This window comes from Suillus fuscotomentosus, assembly GCF_016647785.1.
Source record: "Suillus fuscotomentosus strain FC203 chromosome Unknown F5891scaffold_13, whole genome shotgun sequence".
In the NCBI taxonomy this organism is placed as follows: domain Eukaryota; kingdom Fungi; phylum Basidiomycota; class Agaricomycetes; order Boletales; family Suillaceae; genus Suillus; species Suillus fuscotomentosus.
Genome location: NW_024539525.1, coordinates 352,502 through 369,546, shown reverse-complemented (window position 1 = coordinate 369,546; position 17,045 = coordinate 352,502). Strand labels below are relative to the sequence as shown.

The 17,045-nt window shown below is 48.2% G+C and overlaps 6 protein-coding genes across 6 annotated transcripts; 3 read left to right on the top strand and 3 right to left on the bottom strand.

The window, feature by feature from the left end:
• Positions 1-783: 783 nt before the first annotated feature.
• On the bottom strand, positions 784-2,044 carry F5891DRAFT_947276 (uncharacterized protein; the record flags this gene model as incomplete). The annotated part of the gene is made up of 3 exons (XM_041374727.1): positions 784-1,666; positions 1,722-1,900; positions 1,961-2,044. The coding sequence occupies 3 exons, from the start codon at positions 2,042-2,044 to the stop codon at positions 784-786; spliced, it is 1,146 nt and encodes a 381-aa protein (XP_041228922.1).
• Positions 2,045-3,012: 968 nt separating this feature from the next.
• On the bottom strand, positions 3,013-4,035 carry F5891DRAFT_1018962 (uncharacterized protein). The gene has a single exon (XM_041361061.1). The coding sequence runs from the start codon at positions 4,017-4,019 to the stop codon at positions 3,045-3,047; it is 975 nt and encodes a 324-aa protein (XP_041228921.1). The 5' UTR covers positions 4,020-4,035; the 3' UTR covers positions 3,013-3,044.
• Positions 4,036-4,157: 122 nt separating this feature from the next.
• Positions 4,158-5,491, top strand: F5891DRAFT_1018960 (uncharacterized protein). Its single transcript, XM_041361060.1, has 4 exons — positions 4,158-4,430; positions 4,480-4,635; positions 4,689-4,775; positions 4,834-5,491. Exons 1-4 carry the CDS (start codon positions 4,401-4,403, stop codon positions 5,245-5,247), a joined length of 687 nt encoding a protein of 228 aa, XP_041228920.1. The 5' UTR covers positions 4,158-4,400; the 3' UTR covers positions 5,248-5,491.
• A 261-nt stretch (positions 5,492-5,752) lies between these two features.
• On the top strand, positions 5,753-6,703 carry F5891DRAFT_1185485 (uncharacterized protein; the record flags this gene model as incomplete). The annotated part of the gene is made up of 3 exons (XM_041366558.1): positions 5,753-5,875; positions 5,933-6,385; positions 6,434-6,703. 3 exons carry the CDS (start codon positions 5,753-5,755, stop codon positions 6,701-6,703), a joined length of 846 nt encoding a protein of 281 aa, XP_041228919.1.
• Positions 6,704-8,546: 1,843 nt separating this feature from the next.
• Positions 8,547-10,581, top strand: F5891DRAFT_1018957 (uncharacterized protein). The gene is made up of 8 exons (XM_041361059.1): positions 8,547-8,766; positions 8,821-9,080; positions 9,137-9,212; positions 9,266-9,603; positions 9,654-10,154; positions 10,215-10,342; positions 10,404-10,466; positions 10,529-10,581. Exons 2-7 carry the CDS (start codon positions 8,919-8,921, stop codon positions 10,414-10,416), a joined length of 1,218 nt encoding a protein of 405 aa, XP_041228918.1. The 5' UTR covers positions 8,547-8,766; positions 8,821-8,918; the 3' UTR covers positions 10,417-10,466; positions 10,529-10,581.
• Positions 10,582-12,105: 1,524 nt separating this feature from the next.
• Positions 12,106-14,006, bottom strand: F5891DRAFT_98000 (uncharacterized protein). The gene is made up of 5 exons (XM_041376955.1): positions 13,614-14,006; positions 13,213-13,560; positions 12,931-13,146; positions 12,702-12,877; positions 12,106-12,641 (listed from the first exon to the last, which is right to left on the bottom strand). The coding sequence occupies exons 1-5, from the start codon at positions 13,842-13,844 to the stop codon at positions 12,236-12,238; spliced, it is 1,377 nt and encodes a 458-aa protein (XP_041228917.1). The 5' UTR covers positions 13,845-14,006; the 3' UTR covers positions 12,106-12,235.
• Positions 14,007-17,045: the final 3,039 nt, after the last annotated feature.

Sequence of the window (17,045 nt, the reverse complement as noted above, 5' to 3'; positions counted from 1 at the left end):
AAGGGATACTCGTCGCCGGAGAAGCCCTCATGTTAGATCACCCGTTGTAGCCCGAAGTTTACTAATGAAGAGGCGAACCGCGCCCACGAGGCCCCTCGAGGCAACAAGTTGACGAGACATATTTACGAAATAAGTCTGGCCGCATCAAAAGATCCCCCATCAAGCTTCAAGGACCGATCATTCAATGATATCCCTGCCTACCACCAAATCGAAGTGGCGCATACAATTGTCTCGCTCGCGCTCGTGGATCACTCATCGAACAAGAAGTTTTTGATGCAAACGGAATAGCATTAAACTCAAGGAATGGCGGACAATCGAAACGACAGAACTTGAGTCAGTTTTTTTGGAATGGAAACGGAGAAAATTGCCAAGCGCCAACATTCTGCTCTCCAACTTGGTCGAACTTAACCTTATTTCTTACGTGCACCTCCCCCAGACCCACGCCCACCGCTACGCTTTGCTCCACCTCCGCGACCGCCTTAGATGAAATTGGTTTGTGAGATGTACATCAAACTGATGTTACCACCATGCTCACCTCGCCCGCCGCCACGTATGCTTTCGCTATCAGATAGCATACTAGAGAGATCAATGTCCTTGGTTTGAGTTTCATCCTTCTCAACATCATTTTCGTGGTCGTTAGTCTCATTCTCATGGGGATTCTTAACATCAATGGGTGTTGATACAACAGGCTCAGCGATAGGGGTGACAACGGTGGTGGAACTATAAGGAGAACCAGCTTTTTCCTCCTTTGTTCCCTCCTGCAATACCAAGAATGAGCCGCAGTCAGAAAAAGATAAGTACAGGACTCGCCACTGATGAAGGCTCACCCGTTCCGTTTGGTTTGTAGGAGCCAGCCTGAGATGGGTCGGTAAAGTGGGATGCAGCGGAAGGAGAGCTCGTCTGCTCAGGCGCTTTGAACTTCTCCGGCAGCGCGGGCTTGCTCTCAGGGCCTGAGGCAGCTGGCTTCGGACCAGTATTTGACGGCGAAGGAACGTGCGTATTTGTCGAAGAAGCCGAAGAAGTGGATGGCGATTCCTTGGCCGTGGCGTACGTGTGTATACTGTCGATGGAGGAACGAACAGCCGGGTACGTGTGTGTGGTGTCGACGGAGGAACGAACAACCGGGTCAGGGTTGGATGAACCACTGGTACGAGCTGAAAAGCCACCATTGGCTTTGGTTGTCGTCGACCCATTGACCTTCGTGCTGCCTGTGAAGGTCGAGCCGTTGGTGTAGGTAGATGAATTACTGGTCTGCGGAATCGGCGATATTGGTCGCGGCGTTATTCCAAAAACCTCCCTGACCATCGATTCCATGTCACTGTCCTCGAAATCGTCAAATGTAGGTGAGCGGACTCCATTCTCAGCGGCGCGCTGGCGAGCCCGCTCACGAGCGTCTGCTACACGGAGAACGGTCTCCATCCCAAGCTGCATGCCCTCAGCAAATGTCAAAGGCTTGTCCCTCTTACAGACCGCGATGTATGCTGGGATGAGGAAAAGCTTGTTTATACTGTACTCGTGATAGGTTGCGATCTTGTCGACGGGCTCTATCTGAATTTTCTCGAGTTCACGTACAGTGAGCTCCTTGACGTCGTTGAAACTCCACCGGTTGGCGAGGTGTAGAATACTCAGCCACGTCTCGAGAGGCGCCTCATAGAGCGAATATTTTCTATCCACAACCGTCAGTATGTCTGGCTCGAGCAAATTGGATTAAGTAGGCATACGGGTTGTAGAAGACCCAGAGGAAACGTGCAAAGTCTTCGCTCTTGACATCCTCCAAGGTATAGGCGTTGTTGTCTGATGAGCCGCGTTCCTCGCCTTCGGCTGACTGGAACTTCTGGCGGAAAAAAAGCGATTCACGTTCGAAGAAGTAACTGTGTATCCGATAGAGATGATTCTCGACCTGCGAAGTTGTATCCGTCAATCCGAGATGTTGAGTATCCTAACGACCGTAGGTACTCACCAGTACGGTCATATCACCACCGCGTATATAATAGTCCTTGTGATGGATGACGCGAGCTAATCCGTGCTCTGATGGGTTGCCCATGATTGACTTTACCTGAGAGATGAGGGAGGGAGGAGGAAGGTGAAAAGGTTTGGGTTCAAGAGGAAATTTTTCAAGGAAGTCAAGATATACGTTTCTTGAATCCAGCTCGAGGGTTAATGATCAGATCAGTTACACGTGTTCTGCGCGTGTCCTCCATTGTTCCCTCGTCCTTTTATTCCTATCCAATTGCTTAGCCTGAAGATTGATTGCGTAAATATCATCGTGGTCTATTGTCGGGGTTGTCCAAACACTATCGTACCACGATGTCGACCAAACACCGCTGAGTTACGTGCAATCTCAGGAAGCAGCGCGTTGCAGGTGAGTTGGATGACATCCAGGGACGTGGACCCGACTTTTTGAACTGAAATTTTCAAAAGAGTCACGGTATGCTCCGCGGGAAATTCCACAGTACCAAATCAACACAGGATTCGTGATACACGCAACTCGCGGATCAATATTCGATCAATACTCAGCGCTCATTTTTGGGGTTCCTGCATGCAGACAGCAAAAGTTGCCTCAAGGCAGACTGTGATGACTCGGATGCATCACAAACATGACACAGGAACTGCATTCCTGGGTTTTTCGTACGTGAAATGTGGGCATACGCAGTTCATGCGACCCACCTTTAGACAACACGAGGTTAATGCATAATGGATAAGACGTACGTCAAGGATCATCCATGATCCATCATGCATCTTGAGTTCCATGGCTCCACATGATGTTATGTATTCACTGCATTTTAGGCGGCCGCAGCAGCTCGCTTGTTCTCGCGGCGAGTCGATGAGTCATAAAGCAGGAGACTGTGTTGCGTCACTGAATCTAGGCCGCTATCGAGCGTAATTATGCGAAGTATCTGTGTGTGTGGACGCAACGGGCCAAAGTTTAGAGTGAGTGTTGTTGATCCATGCTTAATTAAACCATGCCAGACGAGCACTGGTTTGATTTGAGGTCACAGGAGGACCAATCCAAAGACTCATGATCCAATAGATTTTCGCAATACTCAGTTATGGATGACTGTAGTATTAGTACTAGTCTGCTTCTCGAATGATTGCTCGAAAGTGGTAAAGGTATTCTTCCCGAGGATGGCGAATACTACGCGATCAAAGGAATGCCGGTATCGCGCACCTTTCACCGTCAATAACTCTGCCCAGATCCTCGCAATAACCTCGACATCGTTTTGGAATACCCCCGTCCCGAAACTGCCCAAGACGATGTTCTTAGCACCCTGCTGTTCAAACAAGAACAGAATGCGCGCCATTCTTTCTTTCATGACATATTCGATGGGCTTCTCGATCTCCGCAAGCTCTGATTCATCCTTGATCCTCTTCCTCACATCGCCAGCGTTTACAGCCGCGCTTGTTAGAACGTCGACTTCAAAAGGCGACGTCCAATTCCCTGCATCATCCTTCAAGATCACGACAGAAGGTGTGTAGACCATTGCGTGATGATAAAACCCTCTGTTTCTATCACGAGTGTGTAGTTGGTAGAAGTGTTGTGCGCTGTCCGTCATTAGAGAGGGATAAAGCGTAGATGACCGGGCTATGGACTCTTCTTGAGCTTGTGCCCCATTCAAGAAACCGCCTCCAGGTCGTGTAGCAGACGCAAAGTTCAAGATTGCTATCCGACCGAAGCTCGTAGAACAAGATGAAAGGGTATTGAACAACAATGTAGCACCATCAAGTGTCGAAATCTCGAGGATAGATACCTGAGATTTCGTAGCTGCAGCATTACGTGGTGGGTCACTGGTGGACCAGGTGGACAGTAAATCATCTGGAGCATAGTAGCGAGTGTTATGATTGGAGAAGTTGACTTTGGCAGCGAGATCATGGGAGATGTTGGCGATGATGACCGTGCCATTCTCGATCGTGTTGATCGTGCTCTGGGCGATTTCTCGAAGCCGATTACGGCGATCTCCACCGCCGTGACCACCTCGGAGACCGGTCTTTTGAAATGCAAGTTTTGTTTGAACGCTCATCGCAGTTACTTGTAAAATCTGGTCCTCCTATTCAAAACTTTTTTCCATAGACCTATACATTTTGCCTTCCATTTTAGGGGTGAGCGGCCGATGACCGGTACGTCGAACAATAATTTAACAATGGTCCCCCCACGACAGCTGAAGACGATTAATTTCGTGTCAGGTCCGATCGAGGCGTAACAACGCTCTCGACTTTTCACACGAGACATACAAGGTTATCTATATGCATAATACCCCATATACGTAGGTCCGACATAAACGCCGTCGTCGTAATTTTGCCACTACCATCACTCTCACGTTTCTGATTTCAAACGTACCAACGGTCCGCGACCAAGGATACCTCACCTTAGACACGGTACGAGGCCGAAGCAAAATCCCAACATGCTGTCATCCATCGAACCCCTGGAGGAGGTAAGTACATGCACTGTAGTGAGGCCACAACAAAGCTAAATCTGTGCAGAGATTCAGACAGGTAGAAGAAGAGAGTGAGAGGAGGGCTATGCAAGAGCAAGACCTGTCGTCGACAAATGAGCTAGTTGACCCTGATTTAGTCAGCCTAAGCAGGCGAGGACATCAGCGGAAGAAGAGTTCAGTGTCAATTTCACGATTCGGCCAGGTACGGGTTATTAACTTAGTAGTATATGGACCGTGCAAACTCACCCTCAATAGCCTGGCGCAAGTAGTTCCACTTCACCCACACCTTCACTACTCGCTACTGTTGCCCACAAGTCGACATTCTATCATTCATTAGCAAACGTAAGTAGCCTTTTATTTGTGCCTGCTATCAGCAGCATTTCCTGATCGGAATATTCAGCCCAGAAGCATGGACTCCTTCATTTCCGAACGCTCAGAAGACGAATCTCACCATTTAGAAGATGACCAGCAGGTGACGCGAGTCGAACGAATACATAGCCGTCAGCCTTTCCAGAAAACAGTTGAAGCCATACTACCCCGACGCATGGTTCGGTCGCACTCATCAAACGTACTCTCGCCAAGTACACGCCTGGTCATTGACGTCTCTGTCGAAAAGGCAACAGTAGATACCGCATATGCGCGTTCTGAGGACACCCACACCACCACCATCCACGCAACCAAAGCAGGAGAGCTAAGCCCTAGAGCGTCTCAGATTAGCGCGCTTGGCGCCAAGCCACCGGCAGACAGGCTGGTAGAACGGGCGAAATCGTTCGCTCGTAAATTCGGACGTAAAAGAAAGCCCGAATCTGGGTGAGATGAAGTGGATGTTGTGCGCGCGCCCGGCTCTTGAGCTGTCAAGGAGACTCTGGAATGGAATGGACCTAGTTTCAATGATCCGAGTAGTTGCCATGCTTCATCAAGGACTAGTGATAACCTTGAATTGCTCATCACCAAGAGGCCAGAGCTGCATCAGAATTTCTTTCATGTACGATACTCTATGATTATATAATATAATTTCATGAACCAATCATCGTTCAATCGCCTTTCTTCCACTGACAATTACATCGGTTCTTCACGTGAGTTCAGTGCCGTGATTTACGTGCTTCGAGATCGATTATCTTCCAATTCTGAATTTATAATCAGATCGAATTATGCGTCACCGAGTCTAGGTACGCAAGATCATTGCGGAAACAATTCCGCATGCTCATAAAAGCGAACCAACACGATGGGCGCCAAGGATCCTTGTACTCGCAATCACCTTTCCATTATTCTGGGATCAGAGCCAAATGAGTGGTGTCCGTACTTCAAATCCATCAACTATGCAGCTACCACACCACAGACGTGTTGTGGATAAATGTACCCCACGGGACAAATATGCGCGGACGCATATACATCTACAGAATTCATTCCTCTCAAGCTCTGATGATTTGAGTGTAAGGACTGTGAGTCTCCTGGAACTTCTTCAGTCGCGCTGTCAAGATGTTAATTAGATATTGCAGCCAAGCGCACCTTGGGTCCACGCGTATAACTCACGACAACGATCGCAATCTTCCGCAGATACGCAAGGCTGGAAGCATCTGCCAACTCCCATCCGACCAACCTTCCGCCCGCGTGATTATGCATCACCGCTCACTGCGGATAATGACATTGTCTCTCCCACGAACACGTTCAAAGTCCTACGACGCTCGTTGCATAACCTTGATTTTGACCCAACTTGCCTTGATCGCCTCGATGAACAGCTTCTTCTTTCGCCCACAGAGTCATTCGTTGACGTATGTTACTCTGAAGCTATTCATGATAATAATATCCCTGTCCCTATGCTCCAGCCCATCCAACCTCGTATCCGTAAAGACGCGACGCTATATGACCGTACAGCTGCCACCGATGAGGACCCTTTCCACGATTGGGATGAAAATTACTCCGTCAAATTCAAAAAGGCTCGCAGGAAACCGGTGAGACTTCTCCCACTTGTTTGCGACTTCTACTGAATCTTCACGCAGTTGCCCCCACCTCCGCTTCCACAACTGCCCGAAGAATCACTTCCCAGAACGAGTCACCAGGACTCGATGCTCGCTCTTCTGGAGTCACATATCCTATATCACAATCCCAACGAATCTGTTCACTTTTTCCCAGTATCTACGCAACGCTGCAGTGGGGAATCGCGAAAATCCTCTCTCGAAGCCCCCTCCGTCCACTCCACGGGGTCGAATGGCAGATTCAGGCGCATTTCTGATGCACTGACCGGTCGTTCTCGAAGACCCACTGCTTAAAACCCCGCCGACTTCATTGAATGTAAAGTCATCATCTCAGCTGTTTCGATTACTCGACAAAAACGGCATGCCGTACCACCTCCATCCCCTGATTGTTATATCTTAGCCTAATCGCAATGCAGCAGGAACTCCATTCGCGACCTAGATACCCTCTGACGTTACTCTAACTTTTGATTGATTTGTTTGTTTTATAGGAGTATATTTTGGATTTCTTACCATCTCATGACAACCGACTGTGCAAACTGCTTCACAGTCGCTTCTTCCTATCTCCGTCGCTAGATACGATGATCAGTGACGTACCATTCAGCATTGATAACGCCTCGAATGAAATAATGATTTTTGGAACTTAAACATGACATATGACCGCGATTCTTGAGTATATATATCTTACCGAAGTCTTACCTCATGATTGGTCGTTTGGTCGGCCAAGTGGTGTTATGGTGGAAGTTTGACGGATGCGACTTTCAAATACGGACTTGCTTCGGTTTTACACGGGTGAATAGTTAATTGTTCTTCGGAGGGCGTAAAACGATACCCCGATATCTGGTGGTCGACAGCTGAGTTAACGGCATATGGGAGTCGAAGTCGAAGGACATGAATTGACATTCAGACGACGTGGAGTCCCATATCATTTAAAGTAGCGACCGGCTAGGGGAGGACCCCTGATAATACCTTGGGACAGTTTGGTCAACTTGTCCGGATGAGTCCCGCCTAGGGTTCGCAAAATTTTCAAAAACACGTTTTTTCAATGTTGGGGAGCTAAGATGGTGTAACGCAACTCAGGGAGCATATAAATATCACAGTCCAGCCCCATCATCCCCTTCTAAGACTATGGTCTGCTTTACTCGCTTGCGGAAAAGCTTTGTTGCATGCTTCAGTTGAGGCGAAGCATGATGTAATCGCATATTTCGAATGGGAGGCGTGAGCTACAACTTGTACAAGTTCAAGCCCCGAGGCCTGAAGGTGTCATTTTATGTGCAGAAGCGAAAATGCAGATGAAGTCAGTAAGGCGAATTGATAGCACTGAAAGATGACAGTCGCATCGGGCAGACCTTGAGCAATTTATGCTAGGCAGTAAGAACGTGGTTCGAACTTCCGCAGTCTAACACGATCTATGCGTGATACATCACCCTATACCGCTATGACATTGTACCACTACCTTGAGGTTCGACAAGAGCATCGTGTCCGGATGGATCATCCGCAAACCGGACCTTGGATATTCGGATCATAACCTGGGACAAAAGGTCATGCGGGTCAATTTCTGTTCTGTTCCATAAGCATTATCAGGGATCCGGATAGGAGAATGGCATCGAGAATGCCCTGGCCCATCAGGAAGAGGAACGCGGAGAGTAAAGTTTAATTATCTGAGGTAGGTTCACGATCAGTTAGTCTCCAACAGAACATCTGGATACGAAAAACGAACTTTAGTCATGATGGGAGTCGGACAAACCTCGTGAGCCGTTGTAAGGGAGACACATTAAAATACCATGACAACTTGAATTCCAGACTACGTATTAGTTCTGGCTGGCTTCGTGCTGCATGCATCTTTATGCTCGAGAACACCACCTAGATCAGTGGATACACGCTTATCGACACCCTGTGGGAGCCGTCGGTGGGCGAGAAGCTAATGACGAAACAAGCTACCAACATCTTGGAGCTCCCTTGGTTGCCAAGCTTTTCTATATATGATCATATATCAGCACATATAACGCTATCTGCGGCTCACCAGTCCCGACTTCATGTACTATGATGACCCGAGGTATCTAAACCAGGATTTCCCGCTAGCCATTCTCAGCCAATGATTCAAGTTGGCCCATTGCCATCATTTTACTTTGTCATAAGATAACCTCAGAGCTGTAAGAACGCTGCGGTTGAGTTGCTCCGCTTGCTCCTTCGATAAAACCGTGACGGCCGTGGCACAAGGAAAATCGGGTGGAAAATATTGTGGCTGATCATTATGTGACGAGCATTGTGCGTCGCAAACACTCACTTACCGTCACTACTACAGTGCTACCCTGTTCTTGCAGTCGACAGCAGTAATAGTCTATGATTGCTGCAAAAGAGTGAGTGTGCTTGAGCCTTGGAGCAAGTTGCTTGCAAGTTACAAAATGCTATAGACGGTAACTTAGGGCAAGCGGCGCTTACATACTAGGCGCCCGCCGGCGTCTGCCCGACCAGCCGCATATCCCAGGAACGCCAGCAACCTCTTGATAACATGTCTACCATAACGAACTTACCTTTCGATCTTCTGCAACCTATTCTCATACATTTACATGATCGAAGGCATCTGAGTACAGCTGCACTAGTCAGCCGTGCATTCAATCACGCTGTGACGCCTCTTTTGTACAGAAGGCTCGATTCACAAGTGAAACGAAATGTGCGATTACTCTTTCTCTCGTAACTGTATATATCTGTATTTACTACTATATCCAGACCCTTCACCATCCTTCTGCAACCCTTCTCAAACGACCAGAATTGGCACAGTATGTCTGGCATGTGACGGAGACAGGCAAGTGGTGTGGTTTCAGACTTGTAATTGGTTTGATCAGCCCCACTGCACAGGCGCGGTGCAACGCTTTCGACAAGTTATTCCTCATATCACTGAAGATATTGTTGCAGCGCTTAGACTTTGCACAAATATCACGTCTGCAACTTGGGTAGACGACACGTTGACTCCAGAGGCGAATTTTCTACCCATACTGGACGTCTTGATGACGTTACCCTTGCGGGAGCTCACGATACGCACCCAGTATGATCCAGGAGAACGAGTTTGGTCCCGGCTCAATACTATCCAGGGCATTCGTCGCTTGTCAGTGTGGTCTTTGGAGTGGGGCCCTCCGCGGGTACTTCAAGGATGGGCTGATCTACTAAGCTCCTCTCTAACGTACCTTGAACTCGGCGTAAGGGAGCTTTTAATTTCCTTCTCTCTGTTTCCTTATTCCTTTCACAGCGTTGTGCAGGTGTTCCCGCAACTATCCTCATCTCTGTCTTTATGAAACTTCCTCTTTTACAAGAGCTTTGTCTCAAGGGTGCTCCAAGCGCGGCCATCCCGGCTATAATTGCTTGTCTTCCCAATCTGATAGCCCTCGACACGGAATATCTGGATTCTGGAAATTACCGCACGCCACTCACACCGTTACCTCGTTTGCAACGCCTAACAATTCAAACAGGATCAGTGGATATCGATGGACCGCAGAAACTATGGACATGGATGAGGATATTGCTTCCACACCAACAAACTTTAAAGTCATTCACGCTAAATGCATTTGCAGTGCATGGCCAAATAACCATTCCGCGCCCATTCATTGTAAATCTTACTGGCAGACACGGGAAGTCCCTTCAAGATTTTGCTGTGGGCGTTGCGCAGTTGACGTTAGAGACTGTATCCTATATGTGCTCGACATGCCCCCAGCTTACAACGCTCGAATGCTCTGTGGCGAGTCCAGACGTGGTATGTGATTCTCGCTAGTATCTGGAAGATATGTTACCGGTTAATTGTTGATGCGTCTAGGACTCAATCGCAAAAGCAATCGAGGCGGGCCACAACCTTCGGACACTCTCGCTTCATGTCTCTTGGATCCCTCATGGCAGCGTTGATTTGCTTCCACAGTTTCAAAAGTACTCAGAACCCCGAACCATGTATGCAGATTCTTCACATCTTATAAGCGAGGGGAAGGCTAGTCGTTTTAATGAGGAACAGGCTCGCGCCTTGATGCTCCAGACACGCCTTCGCAGCATTGGCATAGGGGATCAGTCCTACACAGTGAGTTTATTCTGTTCTTGTTGCGCGCCTTTGGCATTTGGGCTTTGACTTGGTTGTCGAAGGTAGTCGATATTCTTATCTGTCTTCTTCAGGGTCGGTGGGTTCGTCGGGAATGTTCTGCCAAGGTCATACAGGATGTTGGAAAAGAAGATGTCGTACTAGAAGTCGTCGGGGATCCATTCGTCTAGTTTTCAGGGTCACCTGTCACACTGAATTCGGACCGTGTGTCATATCACCGAGCATGCATTGGTGAACTGAGTGCAGTGAAGAAAGCTTCAGGCCATATCACATCACTTCTGGAAGGAAATAAGATATGTATCGTTGGATGGGGTATGCACAATTTTGATCTGAATGGCGCGGCGATTCCCAAACCCGCCACCCGTGCCAAGCATGCACCCAGACTTGGTTGCAGCCACAGAACTGGTGTCTGCGCAGACCGGCCATTTCAGACTCGTCCTTGCACAGACCGAATTTAATACTTTTCAAAGGATATTTTCAGAGACTCCGAACTGTCCTCCGAGAAGAATCAGGTTACGTCGATAACAAACACAAGGTTTTCATCATCCCCCGGACGCTTCGGCGATGACATGGCTGACGAAGCCCTCTAAAGGTTACCTTGGCTTTCGTATCTGGTGGTGTCCCGCCGCTGAGTTTACACTGCTTACTCTACACGCAGCAGGATTCTACGAGAAGAAGAGAGATAATTTCTCTCACACTTACATCTTCTCTTACACTCCCACCCCGGCGACGATTGTCCTCATGTGAGACAGCAGGTTTCTCGAGATGCGTCCCACAACATCTTGTTGTCATCGGTCAAGGAAACCCAAACGGAACTTAAGGAAGACATTCCATTGTGTCGCTCCCATCGCGTCGTCCTCCACGTCACCCAAGGACAGCGGTGCAACAGTTTAGAGTGCACGAGTGGTTATGGTTCAGTGCATCGAGTGACTGTATACACTGAACAATAACCAGTCGCTTCACTTAGCCTGTCATGGAATTTTGAATCAACTCGAACAACCACCCGAGTCTTCTTCAATGCGTGACGGGCGGTCGATAATCAAGAACATCATCCTATCTAACTGGCAGAACCATTCTTATCGGCTTGCCATACTACCGTGTGTAATCAAAAGAACCCCGACTCGGATAGATGGATGATCCTGGACCCATGCCATCTCACCGCGGCGATACAATTTTCCAAATTTCGTAGTGTGGTTGGTTTCATGTGGTCTGTCGACGACGAGGTTGCACGACAGGTCCTCTGCTTTTTACTTTTACTGCAACCTGGTCGATGGTTCAATAATCTACACACCCACTGCAGTAGCGTTGCACAAGGCTGTAGAATCGCTGCGGAATTATTTTTTCACTACAACGGCAAATCACATTTGTTCACATAGGTGTTTAGTTTGAGGTTTGATTCGTCTTGTTGCATTTTCTGTGGTCCTGGTTGCTTTCATTCCAAAGTTGCTGTCCTGACTGGTTCTCTCAATTATTAGTTCGGTCATGTCTGCACAATGCTTTTGTTCTTACATTGTGCACTAATGCAGCATGTATCATTGATCACGCGATCATGCCTAGGCCCCTTAGGCCTCGGGATTCAAGTGACAATGCCACTACCTCGACTTCCCCTCTTATAAAGTTGCCTTTGTCGTGGTCACCTCGCAACCAATCAAGTCATAATTATACAAGGGCATTGCACAAAGATAAAACAGGTTTATGACAGAGTAGTCTTAAGGAATTTGATCCACCCCCTTCCAATTAAAACCTATGCTTCACAAGATCAACCTGGTAGGCGATAGAGCCGTCGATAGTTGAACAAAGCCGGTTCCACTTCTACTATGTTCGGCCTCGGCCCAACGAACAGAGCCCTGAATGTGTCCCCAGCTGCGGGATGCAGTGACGTGGCGTTCACGCCCTTTGCCTGCGGGATCCTCGACTCTATGCTGCTCAAGAGAGGGCCTGATGATTGAAGAAGATATAGAGAAAGAGCCTTCGAATGCGCTATGTAAGTGTACAGTTGCCGGAGCATTCGCGGTTTTTGACTTGCTGTTGAGCTGAGAATAAACTGTCGAGTTGACATAAGTGAGTCTAAACGGGGCGTTCGCGGTCTGCGCATCAACTCCGAACTCTCCGCCATATCCAGAGGCAGTAGTCAAAGATACACGTGCATTAAGGGGCCTAGATATAACGATGAAGCGTTTAATATATTGAGGAATGAAAAGGAGCACGGGTACTCACGCATTGGCGGTTGCCATGACCAATTCAGATGGCTTCCCAGATTCGTTGTGAAATAGGACAACATCTGCGTCAATAGCCGTGTTAGTAGCGATGAGTTTGAGAGACGATGTCGAATGAAAGTGTCCTTTGATAAGCCCGTTAGCAGTGGTGAAAATCCCTGTCTCAGCTGCTACAGACTATGAAGACTTCAGCTCTAAATACTGAAAGTTCTGAATGACGTAGCACAAACCTGGACGTTGATCAGGGAATGCACGGTATTTAGCGAGATACTACCAAAGAAAACAGTGTCCGACAAAGCCGCGACCTTATGGCGGAAAAGAGGTGCAGAGGTCTCTAAACTCTTGATGTAGAGGGCATCCTCGCTTGCGCTAGCGGGTAAAGTCAACGTGACATCAAACATGAGTCGATCTTTGTCATCTTGGCCAGGAAGACGGCTCTTCGAGGTCTATTATGTAGTATTAGCCATGGAATGTTAGTACGACATAACGTAATGCTGAAGAAAAAAACTTACGTAGATACCAATTCCATTCTGATTTTCCTGGCGCTTGAGATAGCAAATGTTTGTACGTTCAAAGACCTCTTCTTTGAAGTATGCAACGCGAATGTGTACGATGACATCGTCTGAGGCTTCCGTGGACTGCTCCACTGTGAGAGTGCCGTAATGGAAAGCACCCCGAGAGATGAGATACAGGGAGTCAGAGCCGACAGGAAGAGTAAAAAGTGACTCGCTGCCAAAAGGGAACTGCTGTGCCCATGATGGTAGTTCGTAGTATTCGTCCCACTCCGTGCTACCGATGCACCTGACGACTGTCCCATCGCTGGGATCGGGGTAACCAGGTTCGTTTAAGCCTGTTGAAAACTGTAGCGCGCATGAGTTGATTTCTAGTCCTGACGGCGAAAGAAAATCTCAACCTCGCAGTAGTCGGAAACACTGTTCACAATGTTGAATCCAGAGTGGGTAAATACGGCAAGGAGTAGCAAGCTCATAAGACCGATACCAAAAAGCCTAGTTGTGATAGACTGGCGCGGCCGCTGCACAAATTGCGATTCGCAATTCTGGCTATTGGTGGTGGCAGTCTGTGCTGACCCAAAGTCATCATATTCGGTTTGCAATTGCAAAACCTGTTTCTCGTCTCCGTTCATCCTCGCCAGGCGTTATGGAGTTCAAGAGAACGAGCGAGGTCAGTGAGTGCAGATATACAGTACATCTGGGCGCCAATGTTATCGACCAGTCTATGATGGTGTGAAACATCATACTGCGGGCGCAGCGTGCTGGTGATGCCGCGCTGCAGGTCGGTATCAGTACTAGCAATAGCCATGATCAAGAGCTCAGATTGACGCTTGTTGATCACTTTCCAGAAACATCTTGGTATTATCAACACTGTTGTCACAATCAAGCTATCTTCATCGGATTGGGTGCACGACCGTCACGATCACCGGGTCAGGAGCAGTGCAAGAGTCGCGAGTATCAGCACGTGGACTCCGAGTCGGATTGACTTTCGCCCTCTTTGACTAGACCAGTCATCAGCTGGACATTGACACTGAAGTACTGACAGATCCGGGGATCCGTCATCATACCTGCATCTTGCCAAGCTACCTGGATATCCGTGAGAAACCAATTCCGACCCGCAAAGCACTGTCGCGTTAGTGGCGCTGACAGTGACTTTGCCACTGTCTCGTGGCAGGCCCCATCCTCCGACAACCTGTTGTGCTGATCAAACCTTGTTCTAGGTGTCCTGAGTCCCAATCGTAGAGATAAAGGGTGTGAAGTGGTGACTGCGGCAGCGGCTGAGGTGAGCTCGGGTTCTCCCATGTCACGTTTCTTTCTTCTCACTTCCAAAAACTTCCTAGTGGGATTCCGACTCCGAGTCAGTGATCTTGTGGTGCAATTTGAATGCGGCCAGTCCGCTCACGTTGCTCTAAACTCTATCAACAGTACCTGTCACAGGTTGCAACTTTGACAACCACAAGTTGACTATTTCTACCACACTTCTATAAGTAGTACGCTTCACCCTCTCACGCGGCTCTTGAAGACACAAACCTATACAAGGAGAAAATTCATGTTATGGCTTCTCGCTTAAACCTCTCCAGCAGCTTCAGACGTTGCATCTGCTTTCTGATGACGTGCTGCATGACATATATTTTATAAAGTACGTCTGTTCCTTGAAACATCCTCTATTACGAATGTAAGCGGCGGCTCGCTCCTGAGTTTCAGATTACCACCACCATCAGATGCATTCGCCGACAGGTGATAACGTTCAGCCTGTTGAGTGCCTAAAAGGCCCAGGCGCAGCATCATCAACCCTATTACTCTTGACTGTCGGTGTCTAGTCAGATGGTGGTCCTACAAACATCTCAGGCACAACAAGACTATTTTATGTTCACTTGACGCACCCGTCTGTCTTATTTGCCGAGTCCTCGGACAACGTGCACCCCCTCCAGGATGAACCAATAACGGATCGCACTGTTGTTCCCGTGTGGGCAGTCAAATGGGTACATGGTCCCTTATTTACTACCCTCGTCAGGTCACGAGCACCAACATGAGAAGGGTGATCATGTCGCTAGGCATCAGGGGTGTAACATTTCGAGCAACGATGAAGGTTGCTCATGACATCCCTTCTGTTACGCAGAAGGTCATCAGATCTGTGTCCGAGGAGTCGAATCTCAAATACCGTTCGCATAATCTCCTCGACTATGATGATGCTCCCTGCGGGGGTGGATAAGTGGATATAGACACCTCCGTCGCAGCAGGTTAAGTTACAGTTCGCGGCTTAAATTAACCATTGTGATGCTGTACCGACGCAACTACTTACAGGTGTGCATCGCTCTCTTCCCATTATGGTCATGTAACACTTTATGCTAAAGAAATCAATACCTAGGAGTTCCTTTCGTGCTTCACAGGGAGCCTATCATGGGCGCCTTGGTCTGAGTCTCACACGATACATGATTCTGCAGGTTCCTTGCCCTCGGAAAACGCTCGCGGGAAGACAAATTTGGAAGTTGTGACGCTATGATAAGGGAAATACGGTGGAAAACCTAATACCAGTGAGCATCTTAATCGCGGCCAGAAGAGCCGAAGTCTCTCAGTGTGCTTGCTACGGCATAGTGCACTGCGTTCCTCTTTTAGCGAAGTTGTAGGGCTCTCTCCCAATCAAGCTGTCGGTTTGCGTTCATTTACGTCTTCGGTGAGCAGTTGTTTGGCTTCCCGATGTGGTATATACTTGGAAGCATCGCAACTATAAGTAGGCTATGTATGTTTCGTGTTCTCATATGTAAAGTCTCGGTCATAGCATGAATATTGCGAAACATATGAAAGCACAAGGCTGATCACCCTCACTCCCTCAGGCCTCAGGCCTCAGGAATGATGATCTACTCCAAAGAATGGAGCGAGCCACAAAGCGTCTATTTGAAATTTTCCAGCGTCCCGTAACCTCACCGTAAACCGCTAAAACAGGGAAGATTAGTGTCAAATAACTCACTAGCATACTTATCGCTTGCGGGAGTACGGATTGGTTTTAGTGACCAGTCCATCAAGGGTGACGGAATTATGTTCGATGGCGGACGCATTTTACGGCGGTGTCTGCATCTAGGCTGGGTCATCTCCGGGACCAGTGTGTAATAATGATGACCCCAGGGTTTATAGACTGCGGTAGGCAAAACCTGCAATTCGTATTAGGTGGCTCGGAACCAACGTAGTTAGGAGTCCAGGACGCGGGCCTATCATAAGCTTGGGAGGGACGTAGATATGTAGCCGCTGGTCATCATGCTGTTCCAATATTGACACGCTGAGTCTGCACGAGTTCTCCTATCAGGGCGTAAGCGAGGTGCACTATGCCTTTCGCAGATAAGTGTAGTGATAGTGGCAATAGACAAGGATTAGGCACATATGACGAAGTGAAGGTCCAGGCTGTTTCAAATACCTTGAGAGATAACCCAAACTGCTCGATGTAGCACGCGTTTGGGTTAAGTGCTTGATAGAGTCTACATGTAGTAGCTGTTTGCAGATCGGCAACTTCAAGTTGGACAATTACAATAGGCCATTAATCGCCGAACAGCCCACGAGCACCGGCGTACGCGGGTTGTAGATTTTCGTTGAATGACGATATATGACCCGTAGCAGTGCCTTTAAAGTGTAAAAGTATGATCAATTGGCAGCGGCGACTACATTAGCAATATGCATGGTATTGGGGAGCTTGTGAAGGTATAACACCTTGGAGAGGTGCCAGGCACGCGAGCACTGTCAAAATGAAACGTTGCTGAAAATGACAAGTGGGTTGCAGCGTGTGGGTGCCCTGTGTGCCTCAGGGCTAGCGGCAAGATTGAAATGAGGAAGTTGATCGAAAG